This window comes from Macaca thibetana, chromosome 13 (genome assembly GCF_024542745.1).
Source record: "Macaca thibetana thibetana isolate TM-01 chromosome 13, ASM2454274v1, whole genome shotgun sequence".
Lineage (NCBI taxonomy): Eukaryota > Metazoa > Chordata > Mammalia > Primates > Cercopithecidae > Macaca > Macaca thibetana.
The window spans coordinates 67,542,884-67,561,394 of record NC_065590.1 but is presented as its reverse complement, the minus strand read 5'-3'; the positions used below and the strand labels follow the sequence as shown (position 1 = coordinate 67,561,394).

The 18,511-nt window shown below is 43.0% G+C and overlaps 1 protein-coding gene and 1 long non-coding RNA gene across 2 annotated transcripts in view; both read left to right on the top strand.

Annotated features, from left to right (window-relative positions):
• Positions 1–15,899, top strand: part of LOC126933578 (uncharacterized) — a 215,138-nt gene extending 199,239 nt beyond the window's left edge. Inside the window, exon 9 of the long non-coding RNA XR_007718671.1 lies at positions 15,447–15,899. This is a non-coding gene — a long non-coding RNA (uncharacterized LOC126933578). The remainder of the gene's footprint in view (positions 1–15,446) is intronic.
• A 252-nt stretch (positions 15,900–16,151) lies between these two features.
• Positions 16,152–18,511, top strand: part of TMEM178A (transmembrane protein 178A) — a 52,376-nt gene continuing 50,016 nt past the window's right edge. Inside the window, exon 1 of the mRNA XM_050753393.1 lies at positions 16,152–16,735. Coding sequence (XP_050609350.1) covers positions 16,336–16,735 — 400 coding nt within the window. The 5' untranslated portion in view covers positions 16,152–16,335. The remainder of the gene's footprint in view (positions 16,736–18,511) is intronic.

Genomic DNA, 18,511 nt, shown 5'->3' with positions numbered 1-18,511 from the left:
TGGCCTTAGCCACTCAAATTGCTGGGATTACAGACCTGGGCCACTGAGCCCAGCCCGAATCAATAGTTTTGTTTGCTGTAATTCATGGTACCCTTAAATGAGTCTTGAAAAATTAGCTCCCATATATGACTTAACATTGACCTTGTTCTTACAGCTGTATCATTTGTAGAATAAATGCCACGGCCTCTTCTCTTTCACACACACCCACCTGGGCAGGCACAGGGCAAGTGACAGGTGCCACCCATGCTCTGATCTCAGACCAGCTGATGTAGAGCGCGAGAGGCTTGCACTGCTTCTTTGTCCATGGGCTGAGAATTATCTTTCATGTGGGGCTGGCAAAAGCAATGCTTATATATACAAATATGCTTTTTTTTTTTTTTTTTTTTAAAATACCTACACTCATTTGCCAGTTCACCCAGAGAAGCAACAGGTCTCAGGGCCAGAAGTTCTTTCTGCTGGAAGGGTCCAAATTAATCCTTTAGACATAGCTAATTCATTTCCTTCATGACCTCATTCACTGCTGCATAACCACCCTTCCTCCAAACCTCTACCCTGATCTCCTCCCCAAGTGGTGCTGAGTAGTTACATGAGAGCCCAATTTCTAATAACAAATGAAGTATTTTTTCCTTGTCATCACTTTAACGACAAGGGAAAGAAGCCCCCAAAGCCAGAGCAACAGAGACTGGATCAGGCATAATTTAGCTTCTCTTGAACCCTTTGCTCTACATACCTAACCCCCAACTGTGTTCTTAACACCTTTCACTTTTATGGCACCAAGAATAAGAATATAAATATTCTGCAGTTTCTCCTTCCTTTCTTTTTTTTTCTTTTTCTTTTTTTTTCCTTTGGCTGTTTTTCTATAAAGTCTTCATTACCAGTCCACATTCTCCTGGTTTTAATAACTGAGTCCCTTTTCTTTCTTCTAGTTAGCCTTGATGTCTTTTCTTTCTTCTGTACAATAGTTCTCCTCTGGATCAATAATGGTTACCTGCTTTATAAGTAACTCTCAAAAGACTTAGATTCTTTGTCAGAGTCCAAAGGCAACCTCTGGGGTCTTGGTAGCTTGGGTTCAGGTAATGAGAGCAATAGCAACATATGCTTTATTCTGTTAAATGCCAGGTGAAAATCCATTCTGATTGAATTTAAAGTGAAGTTGAAAGAAAAAATGTCTTCTCAGAAACAACTCATGGTTTTGCACAAACCTGAATAACTCACTAGACACATCTTTTCTGTGACTGTAACAGACAGATTAATCTGCGCTTGGGTTTCTCTGTTGCTTTCTAGAGCATCCACTATAGTAATTCTCACACCTGTCCAGTTTCTGGATGGTAGATAGAGCAGCACCTTGGCTAAGGGAGCGAGGGCTCAGGTGAAGTAAACACCCCAAGAGAAAGGCAGACAAGCTCTCAGGAGGACCAGCTCAGACCTTCAAGCTCCAGCTGTTAAGAATGTTCATTTTCATATCTTTTGTAATTCCATAGACCTTTGGAACATTCTCAAAGAGGGAGCAGGGTCAGGGAGGAGGGGAGACGGTGGTGAGAGCTTCAGGCTACCTGTCTGAACAAGGAAGTAGCTTAACCACTGTGTTAGTTTCCAATTGCTGCTATCAATTACTACCAACTTAATGATTAAAATAAAAGATCATTTATTATCTTACAGTTCTCTAGGTCAGAAGTCCAAAATTAGTCTTACTGGGCTAAAGTGTTAGCGAGGCCGTGTTCCTTCTGGAATCTCTTAGGGGAATCCATTTCCTTGCCTTTTTCATCTGCTGGAAGTTTTCACGTGCATTCCTTGATTCATGGCCCTCTTCCTCCATCTTCAAAGCCGGCAGGGCTGCACCTCTCTGACTCTTTCTCTATTGTCACATTTCTCTTTCCCAGCCTCTAGCTGAGGTTTCTCTGGTTTTAAGAACTCACGTGATTAGATTGGAGCCATGTGAATAATGCAACGGGGAAAGGATACTCTCCCCATTTCAAGATTCTCAATCACAGCTGCAAGGTCCTTTTTACCACTTCAGGTGACTTATTCATATGTAGGGGAGGGGGAAGTCAATTATTCTGTCCTACCACAACCACAAAATTGATACCCTCACTGAGATGGAAAAAGGAAGCTTCTACTTTGGACCTGATGTTGTGAGTGAGTCAGGAGGGCCACACCAGCTCAGGACGCAGAGTTTCCAGGAGGCCCTGGTCAATGGTATGGAGAATTACAGGACCATCCAGAACTGCTAGAAGAGGAAGGGCTCCCATGATGTGACCAGTGGGGCCTGCAGCCTATTAGTGTCAATAGAGAGGTTGAAGCAAGAATCAAGCTTCCTGGGTCTGAGGGGCAAATAAAATAAATATTAAAAACATTTTTAAATAAAAATAAAACAAAAAATGTTAATTTTTGGAGAACTTCGGCAGTCAAAGGAGGGAGAGGAATCATTCTATGGCTGGAGAACATGGGAAGATTAAAGGTTTTTTGTTTGTTTTGTTTTGTTTTTTACTTTAAGTTCCAGGATACAAGTGCAGAATGTATAGGATTGTTACACACGTATACATGTGCCACGGGGGTTTGCTGCACCTATCAACCTGTCATCTGTGTTTTAAGTCCCACATGCATTAGCTATTTGTCCTAATGCTCTTCCTCCCCTTGTGCCCCCACCCTCTGACTGGCCCCTGTGTGTGTTGTTCCCTTCCATGTGTCCATGTGTTGTTTTCATTGTTCAACTCCCACTTATGAGTGAGAACATGTGGTGTTTGAAGTTTTTTTGAAGGTAGAGAAAACTCATGTATGTTTGAAGAAGGGACATGGAGAAGAGACTAACGTCACCCATAAAACTGAAATTAAGGTTTTAATGTGAATTTAAAAATTGTCATTATTAATATTATTATTGCTTGCCTGTACTAAAATTTCACGTGTCAGACTGATGTGTTGTCAAATAAAGTAGAAGTTAAAAAAAATCCCGTTACAGCTGAGGGTCCTTCTCACTTCTCATTTGTTTCGCCGTCATTGCTAGATTAATTCTTAATCACCATTCTTCCATCATGTCATTATCCTTCTTTCCATGGCCTAAGATCTTGTGTTTCTTGTGTTGTTCAAATCTTCTACAGTCTGAATCTAATCAATATTTCCAAACTTAGCCTGAACTTTTTATCACAAACCCTCCTCTCTGGCAGGACCCAGATGCTCAATGTCTTGTGTACATACCGTGTTCATTACTATCTCTGAGTTCACATGGTTTTCCATTCTCCAAATACTCTTCTTCCTCTCCACCAATTTACTCATTTAGATCTTTGAAAGCTTAAATTCCATTAATACTTTGACTATCTCCATTTATAAAAGTCCCCCTTTCTTTGAACACATTAACATTTACTAAACACATTATAGGTCAGTAGATAACTTCCATAAGGTCCAGTAATCACACCCACCCATCTTCCTGCAACGTCACTACATTCTCAGTTCTTTCCACTGTTACTGTGGATGAACTATGTGTGTGCCTACCTAAAACAACCTCTCCACTTATCTGCCAGATCCCGTCCCCTCCTGCCCACTTACAGACTTTGCTCCAGGAAGTCTCCCTCTCTTTTTTTGTATCAATTTTTCCATCTCTCAATAATCATTCTCATCTGCGTACAAAAATACTGCTTTCCCCCCATCCTCAGTAAAACAAACCCTCTCTTAATGCCACTTTCACCACTTGCTATTACTCCTTCTTTTTCCCTTTATGACAAAACTCCTTGAAAGAATTTTGCCTATACCCATTGCTATAACTTCTCTCTTTCCATTCTCTCTTGAACTAATTCCAAACATATATTCCCAATGCTCTGATTAAACTGCTCTTATTAAGGGCACTAAAAAGACCCATGTTGCTAAATCTAATGCTCAGTTACCAGTTCTCATCTTGCTTGACTAATCAGCAACTTTGAGATGCTGATGATTCTCTACTGTTTGAAATACTTTCTTCACTTGGCTCCCAGGATTCCACACTCTCTTACCTCTCTGGCCACTCCTTTTCAGTCTCTTTTGTTGGCTCCCATTGATCTCCTAGACCTCAGCACGAAGCAGTTTTCCATGTTCCTCTCCTCTATTCTATCAACACCTACCCCCTGGATGACATCATTCAGTCTCATGGTTTAGGTCCCATCTATATGTTGATTATCATGTCTCTCAAATTCACATATTTAATCTGAAAGTCTCCTGTGAACTCTAGACTTGTATATCTTACTGCCCACTCAACATGTCCACTTGGATATCTAATAAGTATCTCAATATCAGGAGCTCAGTGTGCTCCAAACTGAGCTGATACTGTCCCTGCCCACCCTGTACTTTCCACAGTCTTCCGCATGTCTGTTGATGACAACTCCACCCAGTCCCTTTCTTTCTCTTTCACCACACACTACACGTCAGCTAATCCTATTGGTTCTACTTTCAATATCTATCCAGAAACCAACCACTTCTCACCACTCTACTTTTATGACCTGGTCCAAAACACTGTAATCTCCCTGCTAGGTATACAAATAACAGTTAAGAGTGCAGCCCCTGAAGTCACACCATGAAGGTTTGAATCCTGGCACTGCCACTTACTAAGAGTAGGATGTTGAGCAAGTTATTTGCCCTCTCCGAGCATCAGTTTCCTCATTCGTAAAATGGGGATAATAGTAACAACAATATTACTGCTTCCAGTGCTAATAATATTAATTGTTACAAGGATTAAATGAGAAAAATGTATAAACTGCTTAACAGTGCCTTGCAAATAGTATGTAATCCACACACATTGGCTATATACTATTATGCTATAAATCTATGAAAGCTTCATGACAATAGGTGGAAAATAGTAGGCAAGAAGATCAGAGAAATTGTGGAAATGGCCATTTTCCCAAGCATAAACAATCCAAATCTTCAAATACCCAAACTCACACTGAACCAGGTTGGAAAATTTTTGTACCAACCCACTCTGACTTGTGTCTATTGCTTGGTATGTTGCTTTCTTTGTGTGGCTTTTACCTATAGATTTATAGAATAATAATCCATGGCTAACATTTCTTAATTAGGTACTATTTGCTGTCATTGCTCTTCTTTCCTTTATCTTGAGAAGAATTTCTATAGCTCCTCTTTTCCAAATTTTCATTCAGATCCTCAGACAGGCTTAGACCTGATCCTGCCTGTATGTGGGTTGGCCTCCCATTTCAGGATTTCATATCTCATTTGCTGTCACTTCTACCTATTAAAACATTCAAAAAGGGGGCTCTATAAGAACTACAAACCACTGCTCAAGAAAATAAAAGGACACAAACAAATGGAAAAACCTTCCACCTCATGGATGGAAAGGCTCAATATTGTGAAAATGGCCATACTGCCCAAAGTAATTTATAGATTCAATGTTATTCCCATCAAACTACCACTGACATTCTTCACAGAATTAGAAAAAAACTACTTTAAAATTCCTAAGGAACCGAAAGAGAGCCTGCATAGCCAAGACAATTCTAAGCAAAAAGAACAAAGCTGGAGGCATCATGCTACCTGACTTCAAACTATACTACAAGGCTACAATAACCAAAACAGCATGGTACTGGTACCAAAGCAGACATATAGACCAATGGAACAGAATAGAGACCTCAGAAATAAGACCACACATCTAAAACCATCTGATCTTTGACAAACCTGACAAAAACAAGCAGTGGGGAAAGTATTCCCTATTTAATAAATGGTGCTGGGAAAACTGGCTAGCCATATGCAGAAAACCAAAACTGGACCCTTTCCTTACAACTTACACAAAAATTAACTCAAGATGGATTCAAGGCTTAAATGTAAAACCCAAAACCATAAAACCCTAGAAGAAAACCTAGACAATACCATTCAGGACATAGGCATAGGCAAAGATTTTATGATGAAATCACCAAAAGTAATTACAATAAAAGCTAAAATTGTCAAAAGAGATCTAATTAAACTAACCAGCTTCTGGCCAGGTGCAATGGTTTACGCCTGTAATCCCAGCACTTTGGGAGGTTGAGGTGGGCGGATCATGAGGTCAGGAGATTGAGACCAGCCTGGCCTACATGGTGAAACCCCATCTCTACTAAAAATACAAAAATTAGCTGGGTATGGTGGTGCGTGCCTGTAATCCCAGCTACTTGAGAGGCTGAGGCACAAGAATCACTTGAACCCAGGAGGCGGAGGTTGCAGTGAGCTGAGATTGCGCCACTGCACTCCAGCCTGGTCACAGAGTGAGACACTGTCTAAAAAAAAAAAAAAAAGCAGCAGCAAAACAAACAAACAAACAAAACTAACGAGCTTCTGCACAGTAAAAGAAACTATCATCAGAGCAAACAGGCAACCTACAGAATAGGAGAAAATTTTTGCAATCTACCCATCTGGCAAAGGTCTAATATCCATAATTTGTAAGTAGCTTAAATAAATTTACAGGAAAAAAAACAACCCCGTCAAAAAGTGGGCAAAGGATATGAACAGACACTTCTCAAAAGAAGACATATATGCAGCCAACAAATACATGAAAAAAAGCTCAACAGCACTCATCATTAGAGAAAAGCGAATCAAAACCACAATGAGATACCACCTCATGCCGCTCAGAATGGTGATTATTAAGAAGTCAAGAAACAACAGATGCTGGTGAGGCTGTGGAGAAACAGGAACAGTTTTGGTGGGAATGTAAATTAGTTCAGCCATTGTGGAAGACAGTGTGGCGATTCCTCAAGGATCAGGAACCAGAAATACCATTTGACCCAGCAATTCCATTACTGGGCATATAGCCAAAGGAATAGAAATCATTCTCTTATAAAGATACATGCACACATATGTTTATTGCAGCACTATGAACAATAGCAAAGACATGGAACCAACCCAAATGGCCATCAATGATAGACTGGATAAAGAAAATGTGGCACATATACACCATAGAATACTATGCAGCCATAAAATGGAATGAGATCATGTGCTTTGCAGGGACGTGAATGAAGCTGGAAGCCATCATCCCCAGCAAACTGACACAGGAACAGAAAACCAAACACCGCATGTTCTCACTCATAAGTGGGAGTTGAACAATGAGAATACATGGACACAGGGAGGGGAACAACACACATCAGGGCCTGTCAGGGGGTGGCGAGGAGTGGGAGAACATTAGGACAAATCGCTAACGCATGTGGGCCTTAAAACCTAGGTGACGGATTGATAGGTGCAGCAAACCACCATGGCACACATATACCTGCATAACAAACCTGCATGTTCTGCACATGTATCCTGGAACTCAAAGTAAAAAATAATAATAATAAACAAAAATAAAAATAAAAAAGGGGGCCCTATAAACCCAGTTAACACTGCAATGAGAGCCATTGTAAATTCTAATTTTATTGACAAAAAGAACCTGGGTTTCTTGGCAAAAGTAGTTGATACGAAAAAAGGTAAACTGCTGAGTGAGAATGAAAAAAGCAAGTAATTAAAACTACACCCACGAACTTCAGGACCAAAACAGCCAGACATCTTTCAGAAAAGGAAGCTGATAAATTAAAGAATTTCCCTAGATACCCAGAAAATAACCTTTTATATTTGGGATTCAACTTCAGTGTTTGAAACTCCAGGATTTTCTTTTGGCTAAACACAAAGATTCTTAGGAGGGAATCCCTTGCTGTTGTTATTTGGTTTCAGCGGGGTCCAGAAGGGCACATGGTGACTTGGCTGTAAAACACTAAGAGACACCTTCCCCATTGCCATGCCCTCCCCAACTCGCCACTCATGTAATCTGAGGCTCTCGGTCACAGGCAGGTTGCAGACACCAAATAAATTAGGCAGATGGAACTCATACGTCAAAGACGCCTACTTGAATTCCTTTTTGGCCATTAGTGCATTTCCTCTCTTTCTTTTTTAATCAGCCTCATAAATCTGACCTTGACAAGGTCCTGCCTCTCTATAGCATAGTTGGAGGTGAGATGGTAATATGTCCCAGAGCTTTCATTTTCTTCTCCACTTGAGTAACCACCAATGCCATGTGGCACCCATTCATTATGGGGCTCAGGTGCGGCTGTGAGGAGGCATGTGCCAAGTCCTGCCAAATTGGTTACTCCTTCCAAAAGAACAGGATGGTTCTCCACACACTGAATATCAGATGATTACACTTCACAGTGCCCAATGCAATCCTGGCATGCCTAGAGCTATAAGGAACACAACACATTGTTAGGTATTCTTCTGAGTATCTGGTTCATAATAGCTATTTACATACTGGCTAATGACTACCTGGATTCACATAATTTTTAAGGGGGTTTATCCAATTCAAGAATTGAAGACAAAATCAGAGTTGTCCAGAATAGTAACCTTGTTCTCTGAGGTGGGAGCAAATGCCAATGGACTTGTGTTGAATTCACCATTTTCAGGGATATCTGACTCAATGTTTGTCTCCTGGTCTTGACAATGGAAATCTGGAATACCGACCTAGCTCATGTGGGCAAAGTATGGATTTCTCACCACTTGTAAAAAGCTGCCTTCTGGCTTCTAGCAGTTACATCTTTGCTAGTCTTGGGTCCTTTGTGAGTTTTTGCCGTTTTCTCTCTGCCCTTCTTAGAAGGAGGCCGTCTCTTTTTCTCCTTTCAACCAGAGGCTGTCCACAGCTGGCTCAATGTCCCCTTGTGCTGTCAGGTCCCCTCCCCTCCTCTTTGGTTTGGGAGGGGAAGTTTCAGGCACTCCCTTTATTCTCCAAGCATGATTTGTACCCATAAAATGTGGTAGCTATGGGCAGTCTTTTTCTATAGCGGTCTTTCTATCTAGTCCATTTTAAAGACCTTGAGAAATGGAGATACCTTATCGTACTCTGACAGCTTATTTCTGCTATTCACAAAACAGCATTAAACTCCTTTTATGGGCTCATAACAAAATAGCCTATTGAAAGAATATAATGGCCCTCGTGCTTTTGAATGCTCATCATTTCACTATTACTAAGGATGCTTTATGTTTTTAGGGGCCTGATGATAGGTCTTCATGCTTTTCATTAGGGCATAATCCTTGGGAGAGTAATGCTGTATACCACTTCCAGGACTGTGGCCTGCAAATGTGAGCAGTCACCAAATATTATTGTTGGAGCTGATAAATGAGAACAATGACAATAGCTGTCATTCATATATTGAGCTCTTTTTATAGAGCAGATTTTGCATTCTTTATGTTGATAAGTGCTTTATATCCATTATGTGTTTGGATGCTCCTAACATTCTAAAAAAAGATATTATTATTCTTATCCCCATTTCGTGGATGAGGAAATTGAGGCCTGAAGAGGCTAAGTACTCCCCCATTGTGAAAATCACACTAGAATTTAAACCCAAGTCTCTCTGATGCCACATCCTAGACTCTATGTTGTACTGTTACTGTGTCATCATAGATTATTAGATTCCCCTGTCTTCGCTATGAGGACACATATTTTCTTAGTTTCCCCCCCTATTTTCCTTCTCATGCTTTCTTGTGGTACCTCCTCTTCTAATGGAAATCTAAATGCTTGTGCCTCAGAGCCTGGATCTAGACCTCTTAGTTTTTCTAGCTATACTTTCCCCTAAGCAATTTCATCAAGTCCCATGAGTTTAATTATCACTATGCATATAGCACCTATGCGCTCATATAGCCAAAATCTAAATCTCTAGTCCAGATGCTTCCCTTACTCTCAGGTTCACACATCCAATTGCCTCTCCAACTGAGACTGGCAGTACCATTCAAGCACTCACACCAGAAATGTAGCATGGCTCTTGATCGCTTCTTTCCCTCATCTGCACTCGCAGTAATTTTTTAAAGTTCATTTTTATTTTTAACTTTTATTTTAGGTTTGGGGGTACATGTGCAGGTTTGTCATATAGGTAAACTCATGTCATGGGGTTTATTGTACCGATTAGTTCATTACCCAGGTACTAAGCCTAGTACCCAATAGTTACTTTTTCTGCTCCTCTCCCTCCTTTCATCCTCCCCCATCAAGTAAACCCCAGTGTCTGTTGTTCCTTTCTTTGAGTCCATGAGTTCTCATCATTTGGCTCCCACTTATAAGTGAGAACATGCAGTATTTGGTTTTCTGTTATTGCATTAGTTTGCTAAGGATAATGACCTCCAGCACCATCCATGTAATTCTATGATTTTGACCTTTACCCATTTCTCTCTGTTTCCACTGCTGCCTCCTTAGTCCAAGTTGCTAATATTTCTTGTCTGCATGATTGCAATAGCTTCCTGACTGGCTTCCCTGCCTTCATACTTGTTACCCCCAGCTTCAATCCATTTTTCACATAGCTGTCTGAGTGACATTGCAAAACATTATTCAATGCCTCTCCCCTGCTTAAAACTCTTCCAAGTTTTTCTTCGGACTGGAGTCCAAACTCCATAGTTTGGCCTTCAAGGCCTGCATAATCTAGCATTGACTGTTTCTGCAATTTCATCTCATACTGCCCCTTCCTCATCCACTACTCTCTAGGTCTCTTTGCAGTTCCTCAGTGACACAAAACTCTTTCCTGCCTCAGGACCCTTGCACTGGCTGTTCCCTCTGTCTGGAATGCTCTTTCTCTGGCCCATGGGTGCTCAATAATGTTCATGGAATAAATAAGAATAGATTGTTTCTCTTATTTGAATACTATAAATAACTAATATGAGAAAAATAATGTGTCATTCAATTTTAGCCATTTGTATTTATAACATTTAAATTATATGGTCTTGATATGATAGACCTATGGAATTTCTGAAGCATGTTTATGTGTTTACATGGATGGAGTAGGGAGGATAAGCGAGTGAGAGGAAGGTATTTAGCATGTGGTAACCATGAATCATGCATCCTGTGAGATAGATTGTGATATCCCTATTTTTCAGAGTTCAGGTGGTTTGGGAAGTTAGGTCACTGGCTAAGGGTGAACAGGTAGAAAGAAGTGGGCCTGGAATTTACATGTGGTTTGACCCCAGGACCCATGTGCATTCCCCAGATCCTGGTGCCTTTGAGCAGACACAGCAGAGAGAGAAGTTTGAAGGTAAAAAAGAGGAAGGACACCTGGAAATACTGGCGTTTTTGTTCATCTGGGCAGTATCACAGGTGGTTGTGAATCAGAGACACTGGATATCTTAGTTATATCCAGTTCTGCCTTATTTGTCAAACATGGCCCAAAAGAGCTGAATTAGACCCCAACTTCAAAACCCAGTATCCATACACAAAGAAAAGGTGGTAAATACAGTTAGGTGTGGCAATTAATGAGCCACCATCTGCTAAAACATCACACTTTAAGTGGGACTTAACATGGTTATGGGTTTCTTTGAACTTTTTTTTTTTTCCTTTCCCACCATATGTGCTTAAAGGCTCCAAAAAGGAAACAGCTTAATCCAGGAATGTGAAAAAGAATGGTGACATTCTGCGGTGTGTCAGTGAAATGAGAAACTTATCAGGCGCTGTCTATTTTGGGGGTTTTGTGGTATTTTATGGTTCCAGGCTTCTAGTCAGTGACAAAATGGCACTGCCAAGATGACTTACCACATGCGTGGGGTATAGCAGAGCACCATGATAGGTGCTGCTTCTAAAATTTACTTTTGGCTTTGCCCTGGACTGAGTTGACACACATACAGAAAATACTCCTTTTCCTCCAAGGCCTAACTAAGATAGCATCTTGGCTTACCCATATTCTTCCCAATGGAGAAACGAATCTCTCTGTAGTAGGTTTTCCTGTTGCATTGTTTTTGTACCTCGGTGACAGTACTAGTTTCAGGCTGTCCTCTTTGTGGCTTCATGCATTTCTATCTTCCTCTCCAACTACCCTAAAGCCCCCTGAGGGCACAGCCCGTGTTTTCTTCATCTTTACAAAATCCAGTGGGACTTTGCACAATAACTTACATTGGAGGTGCTCAATAGATGCTGTTGAATTAAAATAAAAATGTTTTAGGAGAACAATTTACAGTGATGACTTTAACATAAGACACCTCAAAAATGTGCAAAATGCACATTTTGTATATATTGTATATATTTGTAGGTTAACAATATAATTGACTATGTCCTTATATTGAATGCTGAAAAAAAATCTGATATTACCAAGAGGAAACTTTCATACTCTTTATGAAACCTAGTGTGTAGTTTTGGTTAAAATGCATAGTCTAAACTGCAGAATCTAAACGTCTGAAATGAGGAAGGATGTTGCTTTTAGTCTTAGCACTGGTGCAACAGGGTGAAAATCTTTTAGAATATACATGGTTAGGATGGTTAGCTTAGCACAGGTATGTCAACAAAGCATTACCAGAGCTCTGTGTTTGAGATCTCTCTCTCTCTCTTTCTCACTCTCACTGTGTGTGTGTGTGTGTGTGTGTGTGTGTGCACAGACTTTTTTTCTTAGGAAATATTTATTTAAAGAACTTCCTGACTATAGAGGGAAATATGATGAATGCCATAGATATTATGGTAAGTGTGTTTGGAGAAGGCAAAAGTATTTTGTTTTCTAAATATTTAAACATGACCTGCACATCAGTTGTGATGTTTAAATGCCATGGGAATACCAGGAGCAACAAAGAAGGACTTTGGAATGGTAGAGTGGATAGTTCTCTATAACCCAGAAAGGAGAGGTGGAAGCCAAAAGATGACATAAAGTAACACTTGAAGAATATGCATTTAGCAACAATATGCAGGATAACTGCAGGAAGGTTGATCCTGAAATCATGGGGGCCAAGGAGGAAGCTGTAATATAATACAGATGTGAGGGGTAGAGGCATATTAAGAGCAAGTGGTAGAAATGTAGAGGAAGGAGTGGATTTAAAAGAAATTTCAAAGGAAAAATCTCTCTAACTTTGTCAATGTGATAGATAATTCTAAAATACTGTGTCTGCATGAATTGAGTGATATAACACCAGCAAAAGAGTTGAGGAGGGCAGTTGGACCACAAGGAAATATGAGACTTTAATTTTTAATATCTTGAGCCCAATAATACAGTAAAATACCCAGGTGGAAATTCTCCGGCTCTCCCTGTCATATGAGGGATACTGTTTTTCTCTGAGGGATGCACTGCGGATATTGGATCTGGAGATGGCAAAGAGAAATTTAAGACAAGTAAAGAACAAGCCAAGTTTGAAAACATCGAGGTCATAGCATAGCCGAAGCTAAGATATGCCAGGTGTTCTGGCTGGATATTTGATCTCCCATCATCTTGACTCCATACTGAGCTAAATGGCCTCCTACATTGATTATATTCAGGCATAGACTTTTCCTTCCACACATCTACAGCTGTCCAGCTCATAGTCAGTCATTAGAACATGTTAACTTTACGACTTAAAAATGTACAAAAATACTTATTTTATAGTGGCCTAAGATATTGAAGCCTCCAAATGTATGAAGTAGACACTAGGCCAAAGAGGTATTCTCTGACAGCAGTACGAATATCTCTGATATCCTCTTGGCAAAGTTTAACTCATCCTTTAAGAACTAACTCAAAAGTTACTGTCTGTATGTAGCCCGCCTGACTCCCCATGGCAGTAGGCTCTTCATTGTCCGTGTTCCCATAACATGGTGTTCTCTTTTATTTTTTTTTTAACTACAGCATTTACCTCTCATTCTGTCTATGCATCTGTTTCTCGCCACTAGGCTGGGAGTATCTTGAAGATGGGCACCACTTGCTCATCTTCATATTTTTCACTGCCCTAACAGAGTAGGGGGCTACTGGGTGATAGTTCATTGTTGGAAGTATCCAAAAGGGGAATTTGAAAAACATAGATGGAGCAATGTGCAGGTGCTGTAGCGAAGCCTGTGTACACATCATATGCCACATCCCTGCTGGCACCGTTAATGCTGTACCAGCAGAGGCAGTGCTCCCATTACATACTGCTGGCCCATATTTGTAATGTGTGACATTTTTTATGAAATACTGTCAAGGGCAATCCATCATATAGTAACCTTTGGATTATATGCTGAGACTGGTCTTAAACATAGACATAAATGAACTTCAAGAATAATGCTATTTTCTAAAAAGAGTATGATCAAAGAGTTCTAGCTAGGAAAATGATACAGAATGGTAAGTCCTTTTAAATTAAACAGAAGTGCCTTAAAAAGAGGTTTTCTCCTGTCTAGCTCCAGCTGAAGATAGGGTTATTGTGTGAAGATGATCAGGCGACTCTGGAATGTGGCTGAGTATTTATTTCTTGTAATATATGAGGTGAAGACTTGAAAAGGGGATGAGGACTTGCTAAAGGCTTGACAACCCTTGGGGCTTGCAAGGTTTTGATAACTTTATCTCAAGATGCATTTTTAAAAATAAAAGAGCACATGATGAGTGAATTTCAGATGTCAACTGTGGACCCACAGTTAAAGGCATTCTCTCTGCCTATCCATTAAGATCTAGGATTTTATACATATTATAGAGTATAAATTAAAGAAAGCTTCTAAATCTTATCATTTTTGTGTAAATCCAGATAAGACTCCTTTGATGAGCTTAGTGTTTCCTGTGAAGAAAAAGCTTATAGGTGAGAGGAACACTAAAATTATAATTCTTTGTCTTCCCTAATTAGACTAGAGCTCACCATAGATCTTGCTGAAACTGTGAGAAAGTCCAGGCAATAATTCACATTGTCAGGTCAGCAGAAATGGGAACCGGGGTCTGATATAACTGAAAGATTTGCTTAAGCGATCTATCTATGAACTGAACAGCTCAGAATAGGCACAGGATCTTCATTGGAAATGTACCCTCTGAAGATGCTAAACACAAACAGCAATGAAAATAAATCCCAGCAAGAGCCTTATACCACCTTTACAGATGTCATTCTAGAGGAAGGATATAAAGCATATTAATACCAATTGATGTAGGGCACTAATTAATAAGTCCCATTAAATCATGGAATAATGACATTTAGTATATAATGAATGCCTCATAATTTCTTCATCATTAATATTTCATAGCATAAGAACACAAGCATTTTCATCCCTGGGCCAATGCAGCATGGTTTTCTGTCTCCGACATGACCACAAGGGCACATTGAGTGGCACGAGTGTATTGCACCTCTGTGGTATAGACTGACTATACCGCGCAAATGATTAACTCTTAGCACCCCGGGTCCTAGCATTTCCTCATTTTAGAAAATGTGAATCTGCCTGTCATTCTTGGAAGTAACCTCTGTGACTGGAAGACGGCAGAACTGCCCCAGGCTCAGGTGTTGACTTTGGTGTGTAGCATTGCTTTGTTATTGACCCCGACCCCCCAGCCCAAGAGGGAAACCTACATAGGAGAAAATCATTACTTTGATTTATTACTGGGGACTTGCTGTATGCAAAGGCAATAATCACCTCATGGAGCAGGTGCCACTGCCAGGGTTCATTGATTCCAGGCTCCTCTAGAAATTCCAGGAGGCCAGTGAGTCTGGCGGGAGATGGAGGTAGTCAACGAAAAAAGAAGTCCATCTCATAGCAGGTTGAAATGAAGTGGGAGAAAAATCTCTGGTCATCATTCTATCGCTCCACTGACACTCGGTGTCTTTTCTTTCAGAAGAGGGGCTTGAGCAGAGAAAATGCTTAGAGGCTAAGCGATGGGCATGTGAGAGGGAAAGCAGCGACAGATAGAGCTGGCTGCCTAGGGGTCTCAGAGGCTTCATCCTGCAGGCGGCAGGACAAAGGGTCCTTCGAGCTCCAGATCAAGATTCCAAGGAGTTAAATGTTACCACGCAGCCCGACCTGGATGGGATTTGCTCCTGGGTACAAAACGGGACACTGATCAAAATCAACTTGGACAAGTGACAAGAGTGAGTCTGATGTCGGTGGATGTCTTTTAAGGTCGTTGGAGGGAAGAGGACGGGAGGGGTGTGCTGAGGGGTAGGTGGAGAGAGGCACCGAGTCCAGAGCCGGGATATAAAGGCACCAGGAGCCGGGGAGCAGAGGAGCAAATGAGTGGGGGAAAGAGCGAGAGGAAGAGTTGGAGAAAAGTCGAGGGAAAGTAGGGACAGGGTTAAGGAGAGAGAGGAGGATGAGGGCGGCGAGGAGAGATTAAAAGGGGAAGGGGGGGTCGCTGGAGAGGAGGGCGGACTGTGGATCGGAGGTAGGGAGAGGGGCGAGGGGAGGGCGCGGGGTGGGGGGCGCCGGGGCGAGGAGAGGGGGCTGGGGAAGAGGAGGGGGACAAGAAAGCGAGAGCGGCGCAGGGGAGGGCTAGGAGCCCGGGGGCCGGGCCGGGCCGGGGGCGGGCGGGCGGGCGGTGGGAGGCGAGATCAGGCCGGGGGAGAGGGAGCGAGCCGGGCCGGGCGCGCAGGGTGGGGAGGCCGTAGGAGGGAGGTGGGGGGCAGGTGGGGGGAAGAGGGAGGGAGCGGGCGGAGAGCCGGGGCCAAGTGCATTGTGTCTGGCGGCGGCGCGCGAGCCCACCGGCGGCTGCGGCGGGGCGGGAAGCCATGGAGCCGCGGGCTCTCGTCACGGCGCTCAGCCTCGGCCTCAGCCTGTGCTCCCTGGGGCTGCTCGTCACGGCCATCTTCACCGACCACTGGTACGAGACCGACCCCCGGCGCCACAAGGAGAGCTGCGAGCGCAGCCGCGCGGGCGCCGACCCCCCGGACCAGAAGAACCGCCTGATGCCGCTGTCGCACCTGCCGCTGCGGGACTCGCCCCCGCTGGGGCGCCGGCTGCTCCCGGGCGGCCCGGGGCGCGCCGACCCCGAGTCCTGGCGCTCGCTGCTGGGGCTCGGCGGGCTGGATGCTGAGTGCGGCCGGCCCCTCTTCGCCACCTACTCGGGCCTCTGGAGGAAGTGCTACTTCCTGGGCATCGACCGGGACATCGACACCCTCATCCTGAAAGGTGAGCGGCGGGCGCTCCCCGCGTCCCCGGCGCCCGCGCGTGGAGCGCAGCCCGCGGCTTCCCAGGGGCGCGCCGGCCCCCGTGGCCCCCTCTCTGCCGCGGCCCCGCGCCCCGGCGCATTCTTGCATCCTTCCCGCCGCCTCCAGCCTTTATCTCGTCCCTTTCTTTCCCCTCTGCCTCCCCTCTTCTCGCTCTCCTTGACTCGCTTCTTTCGTCCTCACCCTGCGCGTCCTTTCAAGTCCGTGCCGCACCTCCCGCCTCTGTCTCCTTTCCTGCCTTCGCCTCCCTTTCCCCGGTTCTCTCTCTCTCCCCGTCTTCTCCGCCTTTGTACACCTGCCTGACATGTGTGTCTTTTCTTGACGCTGCTCCCCGTGAGGGGGACTAACCGTCAAAGACTCGACTTTTCTCAACCGGGCTCCTTCCTTCAAGTTGTGCTTTCCTTTTGGAAATACCGTTTGGAAGAAAAGTGGTGCCAACCTCCGAAGAGGGGGAAGGGGCTTTCCCTGTATTGTAAGGATGCTGGTGTCAGACAGAACTGATGTGGTCATCCCAGCCTGGCGGGGCTGATGGGCAGCGAAGGAGGCCCTGGAACCTTCCTCCACACCCCTGAAATGCAGGGTGTGTGTAGATTAGACTTCAGAGACCAATCGTTGGCTGGTGGAGGCTGCCCAAGGCAGATAGGACACCTGCTTTCCAACCTTCCTGAGGACCCCATGTCTCCACCCTTCTCGCTGTCCAGGCACTGAGGAGAGAAAACGCCCTCACCCTTTAAACTAGAGCTGTCCAGATCTGGGCACTCACTCTCTGCTTATCACTCTGTCTTCTGTTCGTGGTACCTTGTCAGGTTGTTTCTGTTGTTTGTTTTGTTTGGCACTGAGCTGTAGAGCATCAATTTGTTCTTCTGAAATCTGTGCAACACCTGGCTTCTGCGAATGCTATCAGATAGTTTGATTTTTTTTTTTTTTTTTTTTTGGTAATTCCATTCATGTAAAAATATTCAGTGTGACAATTTGTGAAGCTTCCTTTAACTTTCAGAACTTGATTCAATATATTTTTCCCCTCTGAGATGAAAAAAAAAAAAAATCAACATCTCTTCTCTTGGACTCATGATGTCAAAAAAGAAAAAGTCCAAAATCAGTACATTTTAATATTTAGTAGTCATTCAGGAAAACAAACGGACAAATTTGTGTTGAGTTACAGTCTGCAATGGAATGACATAGAAAAGAGGGGGTTAATAATGTGTTGGCCTTCAGAGTCTTGTTAGTTGGCGGATTCTTCATTTCTCAAACATGTCAACTTCCTCCTTCCCATGGCTAACTCAGCTGGGGACTGCCATCCAAAATCTGTCTGCGTGTGGAAGGACTCCAGCACTTTTGGGGGAATTGGATACGGTAAAATCTTCCTTTGGGAAGTGCACCATTTTCTTTTCTCTCCTAACTTGCATCCAAATCTGATTTCTCCTCATGAAGATGCTGCATAATTAATTCTGATAGTAGCATAGTACATGAACAAACTGTAAAAGCTGAATGTGGAGGCTCAGTTATGGAGTGCTCATTTAGGCAAGGCAATTTTGAAAGCTAAGCAGTGTAGTCTGTCTTTGGAAATGACAGAACTGCATTTCCTTACACTTTCTATGCTTAGAGTATTTGATTGCATGTAAATTGGATATAGCGCAATCCCTGAAACAGCAGGGCAGAGTCCAACCTACAGTAGAAGAGGGACCCCCACAGGATATTGCACCATGCCTCTGGAAATGCCCTGGCTAGCTGAGGTGCC